At 39.9% G+C, this 24285-nt stretch overlaps 1 protein-coding gene across 1 annotated transcript in view; it reads left to right on the top strand.

Annotated features, from left to right (window-relative positions):
• TM9SF3 (transmembrane 9 superfamily member 3) overlaps positions 1-15290 on the top strand; it is a 41163-nt gene extending 25873 nt beyond the window's left edge. Inside the window, exons 10-15 of the mRNA XM_058028754.1 lie at positions 6764-6903; positions 8436-8504; positions 8596-8742; positions 8900-8983; positions 9092-9168; positions 13647-15290. Coding sequence (XP_057884737.1) covers positions 6764-6903; positions 8436-8504; positions 8596-8742; positions 8900-8983; positions 9092-9168; positions 13647-13714 — 585 coding nt within the window. The 3' untranslated portion in view covers positions 13715-15290. The remainder of the gene's footprint in view (positions 1-6763; positions 6904-8435; positions 8505-8595; positions 8743-8899; positions 8984-9091; positions 9169-13646) is intronic.
• Positions 15291-24285: the final 8995 nt, after the last annotated feature.

Raw genomic sequence — 24285 nt, 5'->3', positions numbered from 1 at the left:
TTGCCAGGTTTTATGAAAGCGTTTGAATCATTGTGACTGTGGCAATAAAACTTGAGTGGAGTTAGCAGGCGAGCAGGTTATGAATCGGAAACTTCATCAGCATGAGCAACGCTCTAATGGCTTCAAATCAACAAGCTGGTTTGTAGGAGGAAATGGAAATTGTTTGCAATTACCATGTTATGCTTGAGGTTGAAGTCCCTAGGAAGCCCTCTGGCTTTATGGATGAGATCCCTTTGTGTCTTTCCACTTCTGTTTTCACTGTAAAGAGGCTTCCAGAATTGTCTAATGCAAATTTGCTGCTTTCTTGGGGAAATAAAACCTCTGCCACCTAAATGTATTAGAATACAGAAATAACTTTCTTTATCCTGACATGTCTTGAAACCATCCTCCTTGATTTAAATTGCTGGCAAGTATTGCCCCTTCACTTGACTGCCATAAATCTGGAAAAAGCAGAAACTGAGTTACTGAAAAAAGTTCCATAGCAAAAAGGTTGCTAAGAGACTATTCTTAAATATGTCATCCTCTACTTTACCAGTTTTGCATTGCCACTTCCAGTGAAGTATCTAAGTAGTCTCTGTGACTTATTTCTTCTGTCCAGAGGAGTTTTCATAGGGAATTTAGGCAAGGGCAGCTGATAGAATCAAATCCACAACATCCAAACTGACACTCAGTTCTGTGTCTTTCACCTGCCTGGTATCTGTTTTTCTACACTTTGTCTTGAAGTCCTCAAATGGATTGGGCTCTTCAGGACCTTCGTGCATTGTTGTAGTCTGTTTTGAACTTCAAAACTTCATTCACCTTGTGTAACTCATTCCTGGTGTCTGGGATCTCCTTGAAGATGAAAAGTTTGGGAAAATGGAAAGTTTGTTTCTGAAATCAGTCTTCACTCTTGTGACTCTGCCCTTAGCCCTTTTAGAAATACTTGCAAGCTGTCTTACCTGTGGAATGCCAAACCTTCTGCAGGGAAATAAGCCATGAGCATAAACAAAGGCTTAATCTCTTCCTTGGGGTAGCTTTCAGCTGTCCTTCCCTTCAGAATGATATCAAGAATGTGACAGGTTTTATTCAAATATGATACCTTTTTAAAACTTAATACATTGAAGCTTTCTGGAGCATATGAAGGAGATACAAAATCTGCTTTTTTTACTCATCCCTTCACCTTTATAGGAATGCAATGGGTACTGTTCAGTTATTCATGCCTTTGGAGTCCAAATTTGATTTTTTGGTATATTTTGTTTATTATGTCCTCTTACTAGTGAACATTGAGTTCTGAAGTTGTTATACATCTTGACTTACTGTCTGTTGATGTTTATCAGTCTTTCTGGTATATTTAACAATCATCTTTATATTTGTGTGTGTGTGAGTGATATGTAAAAATTGGAGTGTGGAAGATTTAAGAAGAGTTTTAAAATAATGGTATGTGAAGTGATTTCTCCATAATAAGTTTGAGGAGTATGTTACTAGTTCTGTGCAGATATACTGACTAATGCAGAATTTCTACAGAGTACAGCATGATTGAATTTGAAGGGACCATTTTAATTCTGGCATTTCATAAGTTGTGACTGCTTACCTTGTTCTGTGAGTGATGCATAATTTAAAGATTTCCATTAAGGCTACTATGACTAATGTAATATTCTGACTGCAAAATCTATGCAGCTTCTATTAACCGTTTTAAGATTTATTATTTTTGTTTTGTTTGAACAGTAGGTTCCTTTGTGGCTAAGGTTTCCAGTGCATTTTTAATGATTTAATTAAATAAGGTTAAGGACACAGTGTTTCTCTTGGGATTGAGACCCTGTTTGCATCTTTTGTACCTTGTTTTGAAAAGAAAAAAGTGTTTCCTCCAACAGATAGCTTAATCCAAGGTTTCCCTGACAGCTTTGAGTTGATATGACTATTGACTGCCACTAAAAATAAAGGGGACCTGGTGGTGCCAACCATTTTCATGCCTGAAGCCAGATAAAGAAATATACCTCACTGAAAAAGGGAGAAAATCCTATTACATGCATTCAGCAGAAAGTGACTGTGCAACCATTGGTCAGACTCCTTCATTTTGCTAAAAATAGACACCCATTAATTCTTCTGCCTACATTTTCAACAGTTCAATTTATTACTCAAAGCTACAGTCTAGATTAACAACTTAGTTGTAATAAAACTTGTAACACTTTATGTTGAAGCCTTCTATTCTTTTTCTTGTAATGTTTGGACAATGTGCAGAAAACTGTTGTGTTACAGAAATTTAGTAACCTCTATATGGGAGGGAGTCTCATGACTCAGTGCATTTTGGTAGCTGACAGGGAAGATCAAGCTGCTGCTTTGACAGTTAATTTTTATTGCTTTTCTTCCCTGTGCATTAAGCAGACGTGGCACCATAGCCTGCCAGTAGCTGTTTAATATTAGATATGCTCATAAAAATTTTAATTATCACCCTTGAAAGAAGTTTAATCTACAGTTGTCAGGAAATATGAAACATGTGGCACTAGGAAATAAATTATATCCCTCTTCACAATGTTTCCTTTCAAATATGGAAAACTGAATTCTGCACATTCAGTCAAGGGCAGTAGAATATTTTTTCCCCATCAAAACAAAACAAAAAAGGAGTTAGAAGGAATGCAGGCTTGGTGAGGTTGACAGTCTCTTCTATGGCAACTGAAACCTGCAAACTAAATTGACTGCTAGTGTGTAAGATATTTTGTACAACAAAATTGCAACAGTCAAAATTAAAGAAGTATTTTTTAATGTAGTGGCTTGGTACAAAAACTCACATAATTTGTTTTGGTTAACATGGATTATAGAGAACGTCTTCTTGTTTGCTTGATGAAAAACCAGGTTTGAAGATCTCATGTATTTGCCTCTTTGCATAATTTGTGCTTTATGAAGTAGTCGTTAAAACGGTTCTCTGAATTTCCCCTGGCTGATGTTACAGTAACAACTCTTAAAACACTCAGAAAAAATGTAACTTTCTTATCTCTGCCTATCACACAACTGCTGTTAATCGGATTGGATCTTTAGTATGTTGTCAATGACTTTGGCAGGAGGGTAGAGCAGGTTTGTGTGTTGGTCTTGTCTTCATTTCTCCTTTCCATCTGTGGTGGTGGAGGCCATTAAGTGCCTGAACTGCTCTTCCCATTATATTCTTACTCTTGGAAACCTTTTAGGCAGAAGTCTTGTTACTTCACCTTTAAGACACTTGTTACCCCAGTAGCCTGTGTTTGCTTTGGTTAGGATTTAGACTCTGTAGGTTTGGATATTGCCCAGCCTGCAAACATTGTCCTTGCCATCTGTGGCTACGGCACTGCCTGTTTAGTTTGAGAGGAGGGGCCCTGGTTTTACCTCAGCCCTGTAATTAAGAGGAACATGCCTGAAAACCACCAGCTATCTCCAGTCATCTCTTACATCCAGGGAAGGCTTGTTATTGCCAAGAGTGAAGAAAGTTTTTTTACCAGTCATCAATCTGAGCTGGTAGACTACCTGTGAGTCAGTGAGTGAAAAGCAAGAAAGAAGATGCTGCTGAGTTCAACATGGTGTGTACAACCAGTACTGGTTTTGTTGGTCATCTCACCAGGGCCAGTAGGTTGCTGTCTCTAGAATAGTTTTATCTCAGTAGAAAGAACATGCACATCTTCTTCAATCTGGACAGCTTATCAGAGCCAGGTGGGAGTAGGAGGCATTCCTGAGCCTCTGCCCTGGTTCATCCTTGTTTGCTCAGTTGTGTCTCCCTTGCACCCCAGACTTAGCTCAGATAATTTTTAGACTCCTGAAGTGGCTCCAGGATAAAAGGAAAAAAATGTACTTCGCTTGCACATGTCCTCAGAACACAGGATAGCATTAAGACAGGTGGCATTTCACTGTTTAACAAAATGTTGACTTTATCTAGTGCTGCTGCTTGGTATCACTGAAGATGCTGGCTGTTCTGTTTGAAATCAGTTAATTTTTCAGCCAACTGGATAACAGAATGTGAGGTGTTACACCATTATCAGTCATACTTTGACTGATCTGATAATGAAACCACAGATTTTTCTGATGGATGCCAATTATAGGTGTACTAGAGATAGCTTGAGTGTACTTACTGAAGTCATTATTCAAGGGACCTTGATCTGTCTCAGCTTGTTTTATGCAGATGAACATTTTAGATTTCAAAGCTACTGCTGAGTCAGTTTCCTGGATAACACAACAGCCAAACCCTGCTGGATCAAGTTGAGCCCTTTTCCTTTGCCTACTGGATTGAAGCCGTTCAGCTGTGCTGAGGGTACCACTGCAATGAAATGCTACTGGCAGCCTTGTTTCATCCAGGAGTTTGCCAGCTAATCAGTAATTAAGGCCTAGATGTTCCTTGCTTGATACCTTGTCCAAGGTTATAATCTTCCTGTGTGGATTCTGTAAAATAGACACATTTTGCAAGATGGGCCAAAGCAAAATGCTAAGTGTTGTTGCAGGTGAGCTTAGAGCCCAAGGCAGTTCCTGCGCAGTTTCTTTATGCAGTGGATTCTCTTTCTACCACTGTCCCCAGTCTGGTGAAATTTTAAGATCAAGAAATTAAGCTACAGTCATCTTAAAACCTGCACTATAAATGACAGCTATGGCTGCATGAGCAGTACAGGTACCCTTTCACTGCCTGGATCTGAGCTTTCTGCCTCAGCCAGGTGTGAAAGCTGCCTGCTGGAACACCACTGCAGAGCAGGATGGACCACCTGACACATCCAGAGGGCCTTGCTGCAGGAAGCAGAGCACACTCTCCTTGAAAATGGAAGTGGTTTCAGTATGTTCAGCTCAGAAATTTTTTGGATACGATCCAAGCCGTAATTCTTGAAAATCTCTTCTACCCACTGCACCTAAAGCAAGCTGGGACATTTTGATGAGGATTTTAATAAATGTAGCACTCAAGATGATGTTCTTTGATGTTTCTGATACTTTTTGACATTTTTCTCTGAAAATTCTCATCTGCTCCTTCATTTAGACTGAGAAGTTTTCAAGGGCAGAACCTGTATCCATTGAGTGAGTTGTATGCTTCTCCTGAAATTTCTTCTTAGGCAGCCTCAGTTTCCTGCTTAAAACATTATGCTTGCTTACCTACCTGTGTTTTTTGAGTAATGGAAGAAGATAAATGGGAGATACTAAATTAATTGTGTAAAAACTGCTTTATTGTTATTATATTATTTGTACTTCAAGTATAAGTACAACTTAGCGTCTCCTTATTTACCAGTGACACTTCGTGTTTTAGTGGCTCATGAAGTAATTCTTTAATAACCTCTTCTCAAAGATATACAGAGCAGTGTGGAAAGTGCTTCTGCTTGTTGAGCCACCAGTTTGGTGTACCCCTCCTGTGAAGCATGAAGGTTTACTCCATCCAACCCCAGGCAATGTTTTCCCTTCACATCTGACCTAAGCTAGCCATTAATAGAAGAATAACCCACTGACTTTAGTCAAATGCTGCCTTAAATTTGGGTGTTTCACCTATTGCTAAGTTTGTATTGAACTAATGTCATTCTTTCTTTTCAGGTGCTTGCTGTAGGTTTCTTAGATACAACATACATGAGCAGCTTTCATTTATCCTCTGAGTAACTGCTTCTAAAGCAAGTCAATGTGTGCTCTTAGATCTGTTCTGCTCTCTGTTGTTTTGCATTAATCTGCTGGACTTTGCATTCTGCTGGAGTGAAGGCAAATGTAGCTCCTTTGCTCAGGAGGCACCAGGGTGTACACACAGCCTCAGGCAACAAAGCCATTAAAAGGCAATATTTTCATATGTTTGCATAGAAAAGGTCATAGGGTCAATATTCAGTACTGTAGTGATTGCATTATGGGCAACTGTTCTGTCTTTAATTATCAATATCAAAAAGTTACCAAACTGTCTAATGCTATTTCTTTTTGTGCTGAAGAGTTATGAATTCAGAATGTCTTACTTCACACTTGAAATTTTCCTATTTTTGGGAGATAAATTATGTTGCCTTTAAGGAATAGCAAAAATGGAGCTAGATAAGTATAGTGGCAGAAAAAGATTCATGGTAGATTTTTAGAGAGGCTGTTCCACTGGAAAGAGCTGGAGCATTGACTTGACCTTTCTTTCCTGTATTGTGTATGAACTTGATTTTTATATGTAAGTAGGTTTGTTGTGTTTCTAAATTATGTATCTTTGTGTACCAGTGGTCACTGGTTTCTTTGTCAGTCAATGTTCTTAGTTGCCTGGTTGATGCATAGTGGAAAACATTGAACCCAAAATTGAATCAAAATTGGTAGCATTCTTACATGGTTTTGTGATTGTTATTGGGTTGGTTGGCTTTTTTTTTTTTTTATTGGATTAAAAATTCTGCACTCAACAGCTGTAATTTTGTGTGCAACTACCTAACTGCTAGATGTTAATTCCCAGAGAAATTCCCACTTATGTTAATTCCCAGAGAAATTCCCACTTGCACTCTCTGCAAAACTGTAATAAACGCTGACAATACTTTCTGTTATGAAGTACCATGAAGATTTCCTTTTATTTTTTATGCAATGTATTGAGTATAATAATTAGGTGGAAACAGTAAAGCAGTCTGTAATGGTTCTGTTCTCTCAACTGATGGATGAAAATAGGCTTAATAATGTTTATTAAAAAGTTTCTCAGGGAAAAAATGCTTCTATTTGATAAAATATATGGTGACTAATGCTTCATAAGTAGGAGTACGATTCTACGGCAATAACTACTAAGGACTAATACTGGTTGATTATCTTATATTGTTGTCTTAGACCTGGTTTTTTAATTGCAACTGTATATTTTTGCTTGCAGGTGGCAGTGTGCTGTATTTGTTTCTTTGTCATCCTTCCCCTGAACCTCGTTGGGACTATTCTTGGCCGAAATCTGTCAGGACAGCCTAATTTCCCATGTCGTGTCAATGCAGTGCCTCGTCCTATACCAGAGAAGAAATGGTAAAGACGAGCATAATGTTAACTAGAAATGTTCACTTCAATACATTTAAAATGGCTTTTCTGGTCTTCAGCTTTAATGGAATAATTCCTTTTAATTTGAATTGAGTTATGCCTAGAAGAACCGCTCAACTGACATTTTCCTAATATGATTTTTCTTTTGAATTAAAACACCATGGTTAATAGTTGTAGCAGATTTTACACTCTTGGATCACAGATTCACATTTTTCCTGAAATGTTCTTTAGTCCTTGTGTGAAGGGGGTGGTGCCAACTCAGTTCTTGTATAGATATATTGACACTAAAACCTCTCCACTTCAGTTAATGCCTCTTACAGGTTTAGGATTGAGTGTGCCTTGGAGGCAGAACTGCTCTGATTAATGGTCTCCTAACACAAACGGAGACATATTTGCAGGGTTATGGTGGGGAGAAGCTTGCAATGCTGTTCCCAATTCTGTACTTTTGTTGATGGCACAGAGCCTAAAATATTACAGGTATATGGTTTGAACTGTGAAGAAGGCTTTATAATTTTTGATGTGAATGCAAAGTGGTGCCTAGTCTTAGGTTTTTGGAAAATTATGAATGCAATCACATTTTCCTATTAATTTAATTCTGAGGTGAAAGCAGCAAGCTATGGAAATTAAAATATCCTCAGAGGATTTTTTTAATAGACTTTTCTTGCTTTCCCTGTTCAGAGGAGTGGAACAGATGAAGTGAAAGGGGTACTGAAACATGTACGCCTGTAATGTCCAAGAAGTGCAGGACACTGATTTTCTTGTTAGTGGTGGGTTGTGCAGCTCAGGTGTTAGAATTTAAGTTATATTGTGACTAGTGTCTTGGAAATCTGATGGATTTTTCTGGATCAGCATGGCAGTTAAAAATACTTCTCTTGATGATGATGAAGTAACACACCATCAGCTTAGACAAGTCTCCCTATAAATAATAAAAGAAGCTGCAAATGAAATCACTGGTTACTAGCTGGATTCAGCATCATTGCAAGTGCTAAAGAAAGGTCACCTTTTAGTGACAGTGTCTTTTACAGGTAGCTGGGTATTCATTTTTAACTATATGTTCATGACTCAGTATAGCATTAAAAATGAACACTGGTTCTTATCTATATAACCATTATCCTGTGAAATTTTGCCTGTGCTTTTTTCTGTATCTGTAGCCATCAACAGCACTGTGTTTTCACTGCCTTCCTGCAGGGCTAGTGGATGTAATGGAACTTGATTGTTTTTTTTTTGTCCAGAAAGATTCTTTCTGTGGCCTTAAGGCTGGTTTGAGGGCTAATCTTATGCCTGTAGGTGATAGGCATCAGCCTCATGTTCTGTTTCAGCTTTCCCCAAGAGTAATTTCTTGTTTTATCCATACATGTGACATTTTTGAGGGAATCTTTCTAATCTCCTGGTATGAGACAGAAGTATTCTTGTTAGCATGTCTTTTAAACAATCTCCTGTGCTATATTAATAATCTGGTCTTAATATGTTTATAAATGAAAAATTTCAGTTGTCCCTAAACTAATCCTAATATCTTTCAGGTTCATGGAACCAGCTGTTATTGTTTGCCTAGGTGGAATCCTCCCTTTTGGATCAATTTTTATTGAAATGTGAGTACCTCAACTGTTTCCCAGTTTGGTTAAAAATTACAATTTAAGTTGAATTACAATATCATCTGCAAATTTTGTTTACTCTCTTCAGGTATTTCATTTTTACTTCATTCTGGGCTTACAAGATCTACTATGTTTATGGCTTTATGATGCTGGTTCTGGTTATCCTGTGCATTGTGACAGTTTGTGTGACCATCGTTTGTACGTATTTCCTGCTAAATGCAGAGGATTACAGGTGGTAAGTGTTGCACTGTTTTCTTAGGTAACCAGATTGGGAGACTTGTGTGGAAAAGCAGTGTTTTTTCAGTCTAGATGGGTCTTTTCCAAGTGCATTGTGCATCTTCTTGGGAAGCCTTTTGGCTGGTTGTATGATGGACATGTGTGTTTACTTTTAGGCAATGGACAAGCTTTCTTTCTGCGGCATCAACTGCGATTTATGTTTACATGTACTCCTTTTACTACTACTTTTTCAAGACAAAGTAAGTGATACTTTTCTTGCTTGAATATCAGATTACTGTATTGCCAAATCAGTTTTATTAATAAAAAACGGGAAACGGCTAGCATAAATTTCTATCTTTCTTTTTCAGGATGTATGGCTTGTTTCAAACATCATTTTACTTTGGTTATATGGCAGTATTTAGCACAGCTCTGGGAATAATGTGTGGTAAGTTCCAGATATTTTGAAGGTTTTCTAACAGTTTTTTTTCAGACTCATATTTCTGACCTTAGTTTGTGGTTTTGGTGGTAGAATGTGTATGTCTGCAAGATCTGCTCAAAAAGTCTTTAAGAAGAATCTGAAGAGTTTTCTGCTTAGACTTGGTTCTGCCTTATATAGGAGATTGCTGTGGATTGTGTCTTCTGATAGGAAGATAATTTATATACTGTGCAGGGAATTTCAGCCTCTGTGCAAGCTTGAAAGACTCAGTATTTGGCAAGAAATCCTGCAAAATAAATTCCAAATGAAATTGAGACCATGCTAGCATTTTGCTTTGGATTTTTTACTGTCACCCAAGACAAGGAGCTAGGTGCACCCGTTGAGGCATCAATGATGACAGGGCCATGTGTGTCTTGTGGCATGTATATATGAGGGTGAGCAGGACAGAGGACTGAGAGCTGGAGGAAAACATTTGAAAAATAATTATTGCAATAACTATTGAGAATAAGTATTGCAATATTCAGAGGTGAGGAGAATGCAGGGTGCTCCTGTGTGCAGCTGGATTTCATTGTTTTTTAAGGTACTATTTTGACAGATGTTTAGACAAAAACATAGTTCATGGCAGGGAGGTCATTTGTTAAGGCCAAAAACTTGTTCACATGTTAACTTTATTTTTATCATTTCCTTTATGACCTTCAGCAAGTGCTTCTTGATTCTTTTGCACTTTTCTCTAATGTTGATTTTTTGGTGAGTGATCTTAATTTAATACTTCTTAGCAGTGAATGAATAGTCCTATAGCTAGTGGGAAGATTTCTTAGAGTTATATTTGAGACACGAGATGTCTTACAGGAACTTACTTCTGTAAAGTATGTATTTCTTGATATCTCAAAAGGGTGGGTAATACCACAATGCTTTATAAAAAGGGAAGGAAATTCATCATTTAACAGCTGAGTACCTGCTCCCCTTTTCTCTCATACAATGTAATTTTGCTTCATCAGGTTCTTGGCACATTACAAGACTTCCCTGCTGTTTCGGTAGTCTTGCAGCCATTTTTTTTTCCTTAATAGGCTTATACTTTTCAGCTCTAATGTTTTCTTTCAAAAGTGCTCAGGCCGGTATTGATTAAAATGTCTGTGATGCAGAAGCCAAGCTTGTCCACCAATTTCTGTAATTAAAATGTGTTTTAAAACACAAAAAAGGGAGATTGTCAAATTATTTCTTCTCATGGTAGGACACTATTTGATGGAATATTAGTGTAAAATCCAAATTTTTTAAAACCAGAAAATACTTCAGCACACTAAACTTTATTTCCACAACTCTATTGAAATTTCTTTTTGTCTTTTTAAATGTGTTGGAAGAGAAGCCGTGAGATTCCTTTTTACTGAGAAGTGCCATTTCCAGCATGTAGAGTGGAGAAGAAAAATCCCCTGTCAAAAAGCATTTGTGTAGGGAACTTGCAGCCATTGAGGTCTAACAAAAACATTTGTGTTAAAGAATTGTGCAGTGTGTGTGCTACTGCCTGTAGGTCTGTGAAAAGGGTGTGGAGCTGTTCTCTGGAGGCTCACAGGAGTGGGCGTGTTGGGCATCACAGTTGGATGTGAGATGAACTGGTTAGGGCCCAAAGCAGCCACAGGGAAACTCTCTGTAGGAATGGATCATCCAGCTCTGGGTTTAATGCCCTTGACAATGCCTCGTGAACTCAATCCCACATGTTGTGGGGTGCTTTGATCCACAAAGTTTGCTGCTCTCTGCAGAGCATCTCAGTTCTGGGACCGGACAGCAGGGAGCCCATGAGAATTTCCAAACCTTTTGAGCTCCTCATGTTTCCCTCTTAGTGGCAGAAAAGGTTAAGACTCATTTCCCAACTTAGTGGAATGCTTAGGGGCTACATAACATAGAAAGAACTCTTGCAATACCACACTTCAGCATTTAAGTGTGCTTAAAGAGCTTTAAAAAAAATGGTGCTTACAAAGTCACAACTGTAGTAATTGGTTTGAAGTAATAGATGGGAATTATTCTCTTTTTGCTGCGTGGTTGTTCTTCCTCAGTATTTGGATTTTTCTGTTTATTTAAAAGCTTATTGTTCTGCTGAAATATGCTTGCGGTCTATTTCTGCTGAACCTAAATAGGCCATAACCAGGTTATAAATATCATCTGCTGAGGTGTTTAATAAACAAATAAAATATTTCCCTTTACTATGTTTTTTTTTTATTCAGATGAGCCAGCTGCCTTGCATTTGACTTAGGAGGATGTTATTTAGTTCTCATTGCCCAGGGTTTTCTGCCTCCCTGCCCCATGTTTTATTCAATGCCTGTGAAGTAGCCTTGAGGCTTAACCCCTGCCTTGGGTATTGGCCATTAGTGGCCTTGCTGGCTAAGGCACCTCTCTGATTCAGAATAGATTATGATTTGTTTATGGGGATGAGAGCTTGTGGTCTCATGTGACTGCTACTCTCTACTCCTCCCCCTCACTTCCACCTCATGCATTCTCTAGATCCCAAGTGAAGCACAGTTAATGCTTTGTTCTCTCAAATCTCTGTGATACCTGGCATCACATCACTAGAGGAACTCTTAAAGAACAAGTTCTGGAGTGTATCTCAGTTTAGCACTGGAAATGGGAATTGGATCTGTTGGCTGGGTTTGCTTTAACAGGAAAAGCCTGGTGAGTCTTAAAGCAGGAGTCCAGTGCCATTATTTTGTTCATTTACTTCATAAGACAGAAGATTAATTTCTTGACAAGCTGCAGAAAAGTCTGCACATGCTTCTGTATGACTCCAAGCTCTCATCACCTCTTCACAGCCTGCACTACACAGTCTGTCCAAGTGCTGCACTGGTCTCTCCTTGAACAGTCAGGCCTTCCTTCTGCTGCATCCCCAGCTTGCTTGCAGGCAGCAACCTGATCTTGTGTGTGCTGTACTTGCTTTAATGGAACTCTGCTTTGCCCAAGTTAGTAATGCAAATCTCTTGTTGCTGGCCAGTGGAATGGTTGCCATGATATTTATACAACTTGGAATGCTGTCCTGTACAGAAGCTGAATCCACAAGCTCCTTACTGCTCCAAAAATGCTGGAATGATTTATTGTTAGTTATTTCGTTTTGCTTTGTGCAAGATTTCTTGATTGGGTATAAATATTGGACTTTTGAGGGTCTAAAAATCAAAACTTTGTGGCAGCTTAATGGCTGGCTTCATAAATTATCCCATCAGTCTCCAGGACTTAAAGAACTCTTCAGAACCTGAATAATTCCATAGTCAGCAATGCCAGCTGCAGGTCTGTACAGATTTAATATGTAAAGGCAAAACAACCACTCTATATTTTTACTGGAAAGTTTGGCTTTAAAACTTTAGCATGGGTTAGACTTCTATATTTAACATTTCTTCTGCAGTTCTGGTGCATCGTAATTCACTGCAATGCTTTGTTCTGTGCTTTTCTTCATTTCTTCAAGGAAGGAAAAATATCTTTTCTCTGAAGAGTGTTCTTTACCAAGCATCCAAGCATTTAATGTTAGGAGTTCTCTGTAGTGATTTACAGACCCTGACTTCTCTATCCGTTCTGTAAAATACGACTGTGTTGGCAGTCAGACAGCAGTTGTCTCTAATTCTTGCCTGATTTTCAACTTCACTTCAAACATGACGATCAGCCAAATTGACTTACTCTCATTTTGCTTGGAAGAGATGAAGACATTCCCTGCTGATGTTGTAAGACCACAGTATTTACTGAGCCTGGCAAACCTGAGGTTCTGGGTTTGACCAGGAGAGCTGCTGAATCTCTTTCTGAGAAGAGGCCTTAGTCCAGTGCATTTCTTTAATTTTTCTGGATGTCCTTAATACTGCAGTATTTTGGGTTTAGCATAAACTGTTGCCCCTATCAAAAACTCAGTGACCTGTTCTTTTATTACTGCTGTGACAATGCATGCTTTGCTCATGACTCTTACTAATTTGAAAACCACAGGTTGCAATTTCTTGAACTACTAACTGCTACTTGTTAATGTCTTTGTACAGACCTCCTTGGAGTGTAAGACTCCTGGGATGGGGATCTATTATTATTTGTGCTTTGTGGGAGGGAAGAAGCCATCTGCCAATAAAACAGTCATCCAGAAGGCATGTAACTTATAATAAAAACCTGCCCTCCCATCCACCTTCCCTGCAGAGTGGGTGATTGTATGTTTTTTACCCTCTGCTCTGAAAAAATGGACTTGGTTATTGGCAGCAGTAGGGGGGCTGCTATATTTATCAAGGCCAAGTGAGCATGGCCTCTTGGTAAGATGGCTTAATGGATTTGGATTGCTAGACAGGGGAAGTTCCTGTCAGCCTTTCAGGGGGAACATGGATAATTAGAGTTTGAGAACAAGTATTGCAGGTAAGAAGTTTCTGTGTGCAGAGTAAGTGCTTTGTGTGACTTTCTCTGTTGAAGTGTGCGGGGTTTATGCCGCTGGCTTGTTCTGATGATCAGCTCTCTAACATATTGAATGTTTTTGGTTTCTTTTGCAGGAGCTATTGGTTACATGGGAACAAGTGCCTTTGTTCGTAAAATCTACACTAATGTGAAAATTGACTAAGGAAATAAGAAAATTGAACTATGGATCAGCTCCTGTTTTCCTGGGGATGAATTTGCACAGCAAAAAGCGCGAGAAGAGATTTGGGTTTTAACACTGGGCACTATATGGGTCTCCATTTCGTGGATGGCTTAAAGTAACATCTATTTCATTGATCCTAGGTTCTTACTGACTGCTTTCTCCAACTGTTCACAGCAAATGCTTGGATTATATGCAGTAGGCATTACTACAGTATGTGGCTAATCTTTCCCCCCCAAAAAACCAACATCAAAAAACAAAAAACCTAGCTCATTAAAGATGAATAGACTAGCTCTCTTCAGTGAAGAGGACAAACAGTTTGTTTAAAGCATTTGTTCCATTCAATATAAAGAGGGAAACTTGGCTGCTAAAACTACTTGATTAGTAGTCTTCCTGGTACTCAACATTTCTAAATTATGTAAAAATGCTGTTCCAGAAAGATTACTCTTCTGATTTTTACTGCCATTGCCAGGATAGGAGGTATGTTTTGTATTTTCAACTCCAGGTGCTTTTTGGTTTATTTGCAATATCAACTACCCTACACTCATTTGTTAAAAAAATAATTTAAACATATATAAAACTCCCATATGCATGTAATATATCAGCTATTGCTCTAGTTGGACCAACTTCCCTTTATTTATCTTTAAAGTAATATCCAGCTACATCTTAAATCCATCCAAAGAAAATACAGTCTGAAGACGGGATGTGTTCTCTGCAATGCAATTTACTGTACAGTTAGAAAGCAAAATGTTAAATGAAGAGGATTGTTTGTTTTTTAATAAACACTCTGAGGTCTAGATTAAAACAAAACCAACGTTTTAACTGAATGTCTAAAGTGATTCTCCTTTTCTCCAAGTTAGTCTTGCATATTTTTTTTGGGTTTGGGTTGAATGAAGATTTTCCTTTAGACATCATACAAGGGGTAATAAGTGTATATAACATTAAATAATGTAACTTAGGTGTAGATCCCAAATGTATTTGGATGTACAGATTTACTACAGAGTACTTTTTCTGATGATTCGGTGTAAAAATGTGTGAATTCGGGTGGCTTTTTACATCTTGCCTGCCATTGCATGAAAAGTTGGGGTTTCTTCACAATGTGTGTATGTCATGCTTTTCTGTTCTATTTCTCAAGCTCTTACAGGAATTAAATTTGTAATTTAGAACATTTTAATTTTTGTTAATCCTATCTGAACACTTGTAATATCAAAAGCACAGTTGCTTTAGAGTGTTCAGAAAACTAAAATAAACTTTTCAGACAAAATGTTTTGATTGTGAAAATAGATGAGTTTGCAATGGAGAATGTTTGAAAAGGCAATACTGCTGAGCACCAGTTTCTGTATACAATGTTAGCGTGGTTTTCATCTATCAATCCCCCTTGCTTTGAATTCAGAATTTGCTTACAACTGTATTGTACAATACAACTCCAAAGCGAGTGACCAACCCAAAAAGATTCTTCTTGGCTGTGGCAAAGTGTTTTGTGATCCAGCCAGTGTACTGGGAAAAGTGGGGGTACGTGTGGACTGAAATAAATGGGCAAATAAAGGTTAAGTCTTTCTAAGATGACTGTTAATTATGCACTGTATTTACCTAGAAATATCCTGAATGTGTTTGTGACAGATTTGAGAGCCCCTGGCTTGATTTTTTCATGGGATTTTTTTTTAGACATCTGCCATGTAGGAATGTTTTCATCAGTGTGGCTGTCTGAAATAGAGCACCTGCCGTGTAAAAGGAAACTCCCTGAATTTTAAAAATGAGCCAAATATTTGTATTGATTAGCACTGTACTGTTTCTGTATAAAAAGTACGGATAATGCAGTAGCCACAATGAGAAACATCCGTATTTAGCTTGGTGAACTGTACAGGTAGGTAATAGAGGGAAGCAGTGCATCCTTGCTGCATATGGCTTCTGAAAAAATTAGCTCTGATTTCCCTGGCCAATTCTAACTAATCTGTCAGAAAATAATTAAGTTTTGCTTCAGGTGAATCATTGGTGTCTGTAGGTGAACACTCTGCTGCACAGCAGAATAATTTTTTGTCTGTTTTGTTTTGAAGTACAGGCCAGTTTTAAAATGAGCTTATAACCTGGGTCAACAGTTAGTTCAACTTTCTTCCAAAACATGGAGACTTAAAGCAAAGAATGGATTTTGTAGTAGTACTAGCTGTGGGAAGCCCTCTTTTCCTTCTAAATCTGAAGTGAGAAGCCATTTTCTCCATATAATAAATACATTAAGTACTCTGCCAAGATAAAAGTTATTTTAAAGTGAATGTTATGATAATGGGTCTGGTTCTCTGTTTAGAGCCCCGCTATGTGATTAGTCTATCAGAAACTTCACTAAACCATTTGTGAATTTCATTTAATCACTTTTTAATGCCACAGGATGGTGGGTTGCCTACTTGCTTTTCCTATCCTCTGGTATTACTGGCTTTTGCATATCCAGACAGGATTGTATGTCTTCTAAAGTGACATTGGAAAGATACTTACTGCACAGGCATTGCTTTTGTTTCCTCAAGCAGGTTCCTCAAGAAGTACTGTGTTTAAATAATTGACATTTTTATACAGCCACCCTAGCACGTAAGTTGGGAGTTTGCTTTGTTTTCTCCCTTTTGGTTTCTGAAGGAGTGCAAAATGTGACCGGTTTTCAACAGCTTGTCTTTATGGTTGCTGTTTGGGGCAAGGCTGTTGGTTCCCCTTCCCCCTCCTTGCCCTCCTCCCCAAAAATGTGGGTATAGCTTGAACCATCTTGCTTAATAGAAATTGGAAGCTCTCTGCTTAGATGATGTAGTCCTTCCTCTTTTATGGAAGAAATAAAGATCTTACAGACAATACTCCTCTTACCATGGTTGTTTCTTAAGAGTTTCTGGTCCTTGAATTCAGGCTTTTTGATAACTCTTGAGTTGGCTGCTCAGTGCTTTTCTTCCCATTTCTTGGTACAGGTGCCAGGGATTTGGGTAAATAGTTGCGTAAGCAATAGCCAGTCTTGACCAAATGTTTTAGGTAAATATAATTGGAAATATTTTCGGGTGAGGCAGAGTGCAACATAGAAAGTGCCTCTTGTAATTCATATTGAAAATATATGAATGCTGGATTGGAGGGGATGGACACTGTAAATAATCATTACATTACGCTCTTTTTGATGTCTGAATGTTTTGAAGCCACAGTGTCTATTAATTCCTCTCCAAAATTACATTCCAAAGTGTATAAAGGGCACAAAAATTGTTTTTTGTAGGATAGTCCTAGGTGTATTTCTTTAACAAGTTTCAGTTAAAAAACAAACCCAAAACACTAAAACAGTAGAAGTGATAGCACATTCTTATCACTATCATTACTGCAGAGCTAACACGAATGAGAAAGTTAAGTTTTGCTCTAACTTGAACATCACCAGTATCCAGCCAGATTTGCCCAAGGGAGTGTATATACACAGTTTCACTGAAGACAGCAAAATTCTGCAACTGTGAGTGCTTCAGGAATTTCTCCACTGCAGTATGTCCGGAAGGCATCAGCTCAGGAGAAGAGAAGTCTCCTCCAGTCTGTGGACAAGTAAACTGAATGGTTGGAGCTGGAGTTTAGGGCTCCTGTTTTCTTGAATGAATTCTTGACTCTGCAGCTTATGATTCATTTCAAGTCTGTTGGAACTGTAGATTGATGAAGAATTCCAGTTTGGGATCCCTTGGATCTTTTCCAGGTTAATGCTCTATGGCAGAGTAGCCCTGCAATAGCTGTTAGCACTGCTGCCATCCAAGGTCAGGGTCTCATACCAGGGTTAGCCCTGAACAAAAGCCCCTGCTCTTGTTGGACTGTTGGAATAAAGCCACACTTGAAAGTGTTGGAACAGTTTATGGCTTGCATTCTTTGGGAGCATCATAGCTCATTTTAAAAATAAAGTTTTGGTGCCATTTGTTTTCCAAAGCCTTTCAAGGGAATATTTTCATTCTGCTAAATGGCATCAGTGAGAAAATTCTCAAAACTTGTAGAGGAGACATCTGCATGTGCATTCTGCAAGTAGTGTGCTTTTATCCAAGAGTGTGTTTTCAGTTCAGGAAAGGGGTTCTTCCTTACTTTCAGTATTTTCATTCAGTGGTTCTGAAATTTTTCTTCCAATTTTGGGAGTTTGGGTTGTGGGGGGAAACTGTAAAGATGATGGGAGGACCCATGAATCTGGAAGGCTTTGTGTAGTTCTTGGAGAGAATCACTTTAAAGGGCAGAAATTCATTTAGGAAAATGATAAGAAAATGGCTTTTTTATCTGGTGGAGTAACCTACTTTAAAGGCAGACCTTGAAACAGATATGCTGTTAACAATGTCATTGCCCCCAGCCCTGTACCAGTTAGAATGTTCTTATTTTCATCAGTCTATTTGCCAACAGTGCAATGCTTTTGCAAAAACACAAGGAGTCATCTGCTGTGTACAAGGGGGTGATATTGCCTGGTACCAGCATTTTTGCCTCATTGATGTATTGATTTTCTCACCAGCTCTTAATAATACAGTACAGAACAACTTGTCAAATTTCTCTTGAGGTCCTACCATGCTGAGGCTTGTTTGGTTGTGAAAACCAAACCCATTTGAACTTTCTTTACCTTCTACACAGATCTCCTTCAGGACCATGGGCTTGGAGCATTCCAAAGCATTCCTTCACAAGCTTGTGCTTATCCTTCAGCTGGCATTGGATGACTACAGCATTCCAGAAGACACATGTATTTGTAGGATTGGGAGTTTATGTACAATTAACAAAATACCTATTTTTACTAAACTGTTATTTTAGGATTCTCCTAATACTGTGAGGTGTGCTTACCCATATGATGCAATGATTACCTAGATAGATTCCAGCTTAGACCTGAGTCCCATAAACTGGAAATGCTGGGTCTGGGTGAGAAAGGCCAGTCTCCAGCAGTTCTGTGTAGCAAACTGCTCAACCTAGAAAAATGCGCTACAGTTAGACACCACACAGTGAATTTATTTTTTTCCTGAACTCTGTGTGTCACAAGCTTTTATTTGGTTTCTGAAATGTTTTGAGAGCTGTAGTAACTTTTTCTGAGCGGCTTCGAAACAGGGCTGAGAACATCATATGAGGCTGAATTCAAGGAAGCTTTTGTGGCTGCTCGCTCTCATTTTTGAAAGGTTTGTATCAGGAAATTCAGATTTAGAGCACTAAGCAAGGTACAGTGGTTTTCTCTGCTGCTAGATATGTAATTCTTTGGATTTCAATTTATACTGTTTTTTCATTCTGAATAATTTGTCTTATCACTTTATTGGGCTGAGAAAAGTGGGTTATGTAATTAACTTAGTGTGAGGCTTCTCTTGCTCTGCTACACAGGAGTAACTACAAGACTGGGGTGGAAATATTCACCTTATTTTGTTAATGCCTGACCAGACATTAGCAGGTGAATAGTGAACATTACCTACTGTTTGCTTTAAAAAGATGTGACAGTTTTAGAGTCAGGCACCCATTTACCTGCAAGAATTGGAGACCTGTATAATAAAATGTTGAAGAAATACTGTTAGGTTAAGTTCTGCATTTGGATTCTGCAGAATCATTTAGTTATTTTAATTGGCAAGATAAAAGGTGATTTTTTGTTAAGAATTTTTTTTCTGTTCATCTCACTACCAGAAAGTGATCAAACACCCATCTTTGTCTGAAGCGGAAATTACTATAATTTTTAATTATGTGTATAGCAAAATAAATAATGAAAAAGGAAATGACTGTTCCTGGTTTTAGTGATCCAAAGAGTGACTTGTAAGATGAACCTATTTTAAGGTGTTGCTTACCTAAGAAGATGAATACCTGCATGGTCTCTGTCTGTGGTTTGGATGAAGATGTTACTATAGTTATTCTCTGTACAGAAACCCTGTGCAGAAGCTGTAACTGGGAAAATTCTCTAAGGCAATTTTTGATGGAGCAACATCTTTTCTGAGAGATTCACTAAATTCTACCCACTTGTCAAATAGCCTTAACTCAGGTAGCATATGGTCCAGCCTCTGTAAAGGATGCCTGCCTGTGAGCAGGGAAATGCAATTATCCCATCATGTAACAGAGGATTGGAGATATGTTTATACTTTCCCAGATTTATTCATCTGCATAAAGAGGAGGGGAAAAAAAGAAAGAACTTTTCCTATGGCAAAAAGCACTTTGGAAAAACCAATGGATTCAGCTCTTCAAATTTTTTAACAGCAGATGCTTTTCCAAAGATGTTCCCATGCCCTTCTTCTTAACCTTGCAGCAGAGATCACCAAAACCACCAGCCTTGCTCAATGCTTCCCAAGCATAACTGACTTCCGTGTGAACCCTGAAAATGGATTTTAAGTGAAGTAATGAAACATCAGTTTGACATGCCTCAGTTTGGGAGACAGTGGTCAAGCCAAAATTCATGCTTCCATATAAGACAGATTTCTCTCCCTGCCTCCCACAGCTTGTCCCTATACAACTCAAAATTACCCCATAAGCATCTTGGTTTTTCTCACATAGTTCAAGGATTGCATTAATGATGGGAAAAATGTTTAGTGCTTTTTTATGTGGGGTGACTTCAAATCCTTCCTGCTGCTACTTTGGTGAACAAAAAGGAATTTTCCAACCATGGCTTACTTCTAGTTTCTCTAAGTGTCACTGCCTGTTATGACAAGGCTGTTGTTAATTATACTTTGAGTTGTTAATGCACAGGTGAATGTGCCTGTGACTGCAGTGATCTCTCTACAGTGGATTTCAGAACCCCTGGGACATTTAAGCATGTATGTGTCAGCATCTTGAAAGATTCCTTTTAGGCAGCAAATAATTTAACCTTATGCAGGTATTTCCTGGGTGGTAAGGCAATGAACTTGATAAAACATTTACCCACCCCCAATCAACTGCACAAGAAACTAAAATGGGTGATGGAAGGAAGAGAGAGCAGGGGTTGACCCTTACTTTATCACCTGGATTTGTCTGTGACTGCTCAGGGAAGAAGGGATGTCCCAAGAGTGGTCAGCTCTAGGATTTATAAGGAGCATGAGAGCAATACACTGCTAGATATAAACAGTCAGAGGAAAAGGGAGATGGAGAAATGAGGTTTTGTCAGGGTAGGAAGCCTGCAATGGTTCTAGGAGTAAATGAGCCTCTGCTAGAAGGGGTGAAGCAAAGGGAGGGTGATGGTTCTGTAGCGGGCCCCATGGTGCAGCTCACTGGGCTACACCTGCAGCAGGAGTTCTTTCCTACCATGAAGAGAAGCAATGAAAGAATATAAAGGAGAAGTGAGGCGCACTAAAAATGCAGAGGGAAGAAGAAAGAGTTCTGGGTTCAGAGTCCTGCTCCGTCTCTCCAGGACTCTATCTGCCCTTGCATTGGTGATGCAAACACCTTGGTGTGTTTGTTTTTTGGTAGACTCGGCAGCAGCTGTGGGATCAGCAGTGGGACAGACTCCAAGGGAGTGGTGCCTCAGACACTTTGTTAGAAGAATTGGTGGACCTCAAGTGCTGGCAAGAGGGAAGAAGCAGGTCTTGTGGAAGACCTAGCAAACTTTGTGTGTGTTTTGGCCTCAGGACATATTGTGTGCAGGGATATTCCATTAGCACTAAGTAGCTCACACATAGCTTTGCTCATGGGTGCTATTCAGAAAGAGCTGTGTGCATTCTTGCTCGGTGAGGCTTGAAAGGACAGTGGATTTTGTATGTGTGTGTTGGGCACACATACAGAGAAAAAGACTGCCTTTGACAGAAATGGATATGGATTGTTTTCTTTCCAGATAATTAACTATTGGTGTCACAAGTTGCTCTGCTGCTGTGAGACTTCACTGACTTTTAACAGCTCAGATGAGAAAGATCCTTTCACAGGGCTGTGTTCCTTAGTTGCACTGATGTGGCCCTGCCAATCAAGATGACATGAGCTGATCTCCTAAACACCTGGTAGCAGTCATTGCTCTGGGTACACTGCCTTGGCTGCCAGTTGCAAAGTGCCAGGATTGTTACTGAGAACTATTTCTGGAAGGTTTGAACAGTTCTCATGTTAGAGACTTCCAGAGTTCCTTGTAGTAGGGCAATGCTACTTTTTGTGTGTGGATAATAGTGATAGACTCCTCTGAACTCCCTCACAGACTCACTCTAATTGCACAATTAAGGATCCATACTTTAATTTGCTCTCTTCCTCCTTCAAAGCTGTAGGATGTCCTCTTCTCCATCCATCCATCCATCCATCCATCCATCCATCCATCCATCCATCCATCCATCCATCCATCCATCCATCCATCCATCCATCCATCCATTCCATCCATCCATCCATCATGGAGGTTCTGTGTGCAGAAGGGGTCAGGCTCCCCAGTGTAAACTGTCATGCTGGAAGAGCTTAACAAGCAGTTTCCATGTGGTAAAATGACTGTTCTTAGTGGGTGACAGCCCAGCTTTCCACAGGGATGACAAGGATCCATGATCCTGATCAGTGAAGCTGTTGACCACCCTTACAAGGTTCAAGCTTTCGTTTTCTGGCTTCCCATAGCCTCAGAAAGGTATATTGCCAGGCTTTGTGCCGAGAGAAAAGAGCAGCTAGTGCTCATCCCACTGGGAGTTCTGAAACACTGAGAGGTGATCAGCTTTTCTTTTAAAGAATTTTTCTTAAAAATAACCATTAGACTGCTCTTCCACCTGACAAAATCAGAGAAAGTAGCAACCTAATACAGAAAAAGAAAAAGTAGATAGTGTGTAAATGGGCAGTATAAAACTCAGGAAATGGATAAAGTTACCTTACTAAGTTTAGTCTTGATGGCTGTTAGTCTACACTCTTCAAAAACCTACAATGATGGAAACTCCCTGGTTCTTTGTGGAGGGATAGAATGTAAGAAAATAGTGCAGAAGGCAGTCTCACACCTGAGGAGTTGCAGCTGTACCAATCACCAAAGATTAGGAACAGCCCTGCCCTTAATAAGCCACAGCTGTGTCCAATAAGAAGACGAGTGCTACAAAAGAGTGGGATAGCTGGGTGAGGAGAGAGCTGGAGTTTGTTGGCTGTGCTGTGAGGAGCTGTCCATGAGAAGTCACTGAGAAGGTATGGAGCTTTTCAATATGATGACAACAGTTCTTGATGGCAATCTGCTCCAGAACTTCCCTGTTTCACTGCTAGAAAGCTTGCCTGAAACCTATAATATCCTTGGTTCGTTGAACACTAGCTGTAAGAAACTGCTGTATGTTTGAGTAGCAGAGCTGTTCACCACTCATGTTAGAGTTTGATGCAGCCTTTTTGGCTTCTGTGAAGGTTTGAAGACAATTTTAAGTATTAAATGAGTGGCGGGAGCAGTTTGCAGTAGACTGCGTTGCTGCTGAGGAGATGCCAGAATCACGTTGTGCCCTTTTGTGCTGAGTTATCATTCATTTCTGTAGGCTGCAAGAGAGAAGGGACAAATTTATGGATGGCAAATGATTATCTGTCTGAGTGAAGGGAGGTCTTGGAGCCCGTGCTGTATTGGGAAATGCTGCTTGACAATCCTGCAGTGGGAGCTGGGAAGTACACAGCTGAAGGCGCAGTTTTGGCACCAGGAGACTGTGTATACACGTTCACCCCACTGAACTTGTACCCTTGTGAGCTGTCCCCTGCTCACCGGGATGCCAGCTGAGCCCTCTCTGCCTAATGCTGTGTCTGCTCAGCAGCACGAGCACAGGGGACCACCTGGAAATATTGCTGCAGCCTCAGCCTAGCATCTTGCCAGCCTAGAGGCTGTGCTAGGCAGCGTTGAATTAACGTGGAACCCCCTGGCTGGCCTTTGTGAGATTATCTGTAAGATGATTCAGCACTCAGTGAGATGGCTGGGCTTTGGGTCTCTGCCCTTTCCCTGTCACTATGCAGAGTCACCGTGCCTGTGTGATCTACCTCCATCACAAGCCAGCAGCCCTAAAAGTATGATGCTTTCCAGTGTGTTATCCCATGTTCTGCTGTTAGAGCTGTCCAAGATACTGTACAGGCTCAGACAGCCACTAGATCAGATATCAAGGTGTAGATTTTGAAGCAATTGAGCATCTTGCACGTGATCCATCTTCCTGATTTCCCAGGCTTTGTAGTATATGGATTATCCCAAAGCCCAAATTAATAGTGTAACAGCCTAATTGCCTCTGAAAACAGCTGTGAAAAGCAGGTGAGAGGGGTAAATGCACATCTTGATGTTTAGTCCTATCTTTCTTAATTTCTCCCATTCTTTGGTTTGGAGTGATTTTTTTTTTCTTTCCCACCGTTCTCCATCCACGGTGTAACGACTCCACTTACACGGGGGTTACAAGGCTGCCATGTGAAACGTTGATTCTCCCGGCGGCGGACGGGCTAATTCTCTTTGGCTGCCCCTGAAGTTACCGACTGAGGGAAAGTAATGCGAGATAACGCTAGTAGTATCTGAGGGCACTGTTGGTAATTCCCGGTGTTTGGAGCGCGTTATCGCCACCGTCGGGCTCCGGCTCCGAGCGCGGCGGGAGGGGGCGGGGCCGAGGCGCGGGCGCGGCGCTGATTGGCTGCTGGCGCGGTGAGTGGCAGCGGCGGCGCCCCCCGCGGCCGCGGGCCCGCTGTGGCCGCGCAGTGCCCGCACCCCGGGCAGCCGCGCCGCCCGCTCCGCCGCC

This window comes from Melospiza georgiana, chromosome 8 (assembly GCF_028018845.1).
Source record: "Melospiza georgiana isolate bMelGeo1 chromosome 8, bMelGeo1.pri, whole genome shotgun sequence".
Classification (NCBI taxonomy): domain Eukaryota; kingdom Metazoa; phylum Chordata; class Aves; order Passeriformes; family Passerellidae; genus Melospiza; species Melospiza georgiana.
This window is presented reverse-complemented; position numbering and strand designations above follow the sequence as displayed.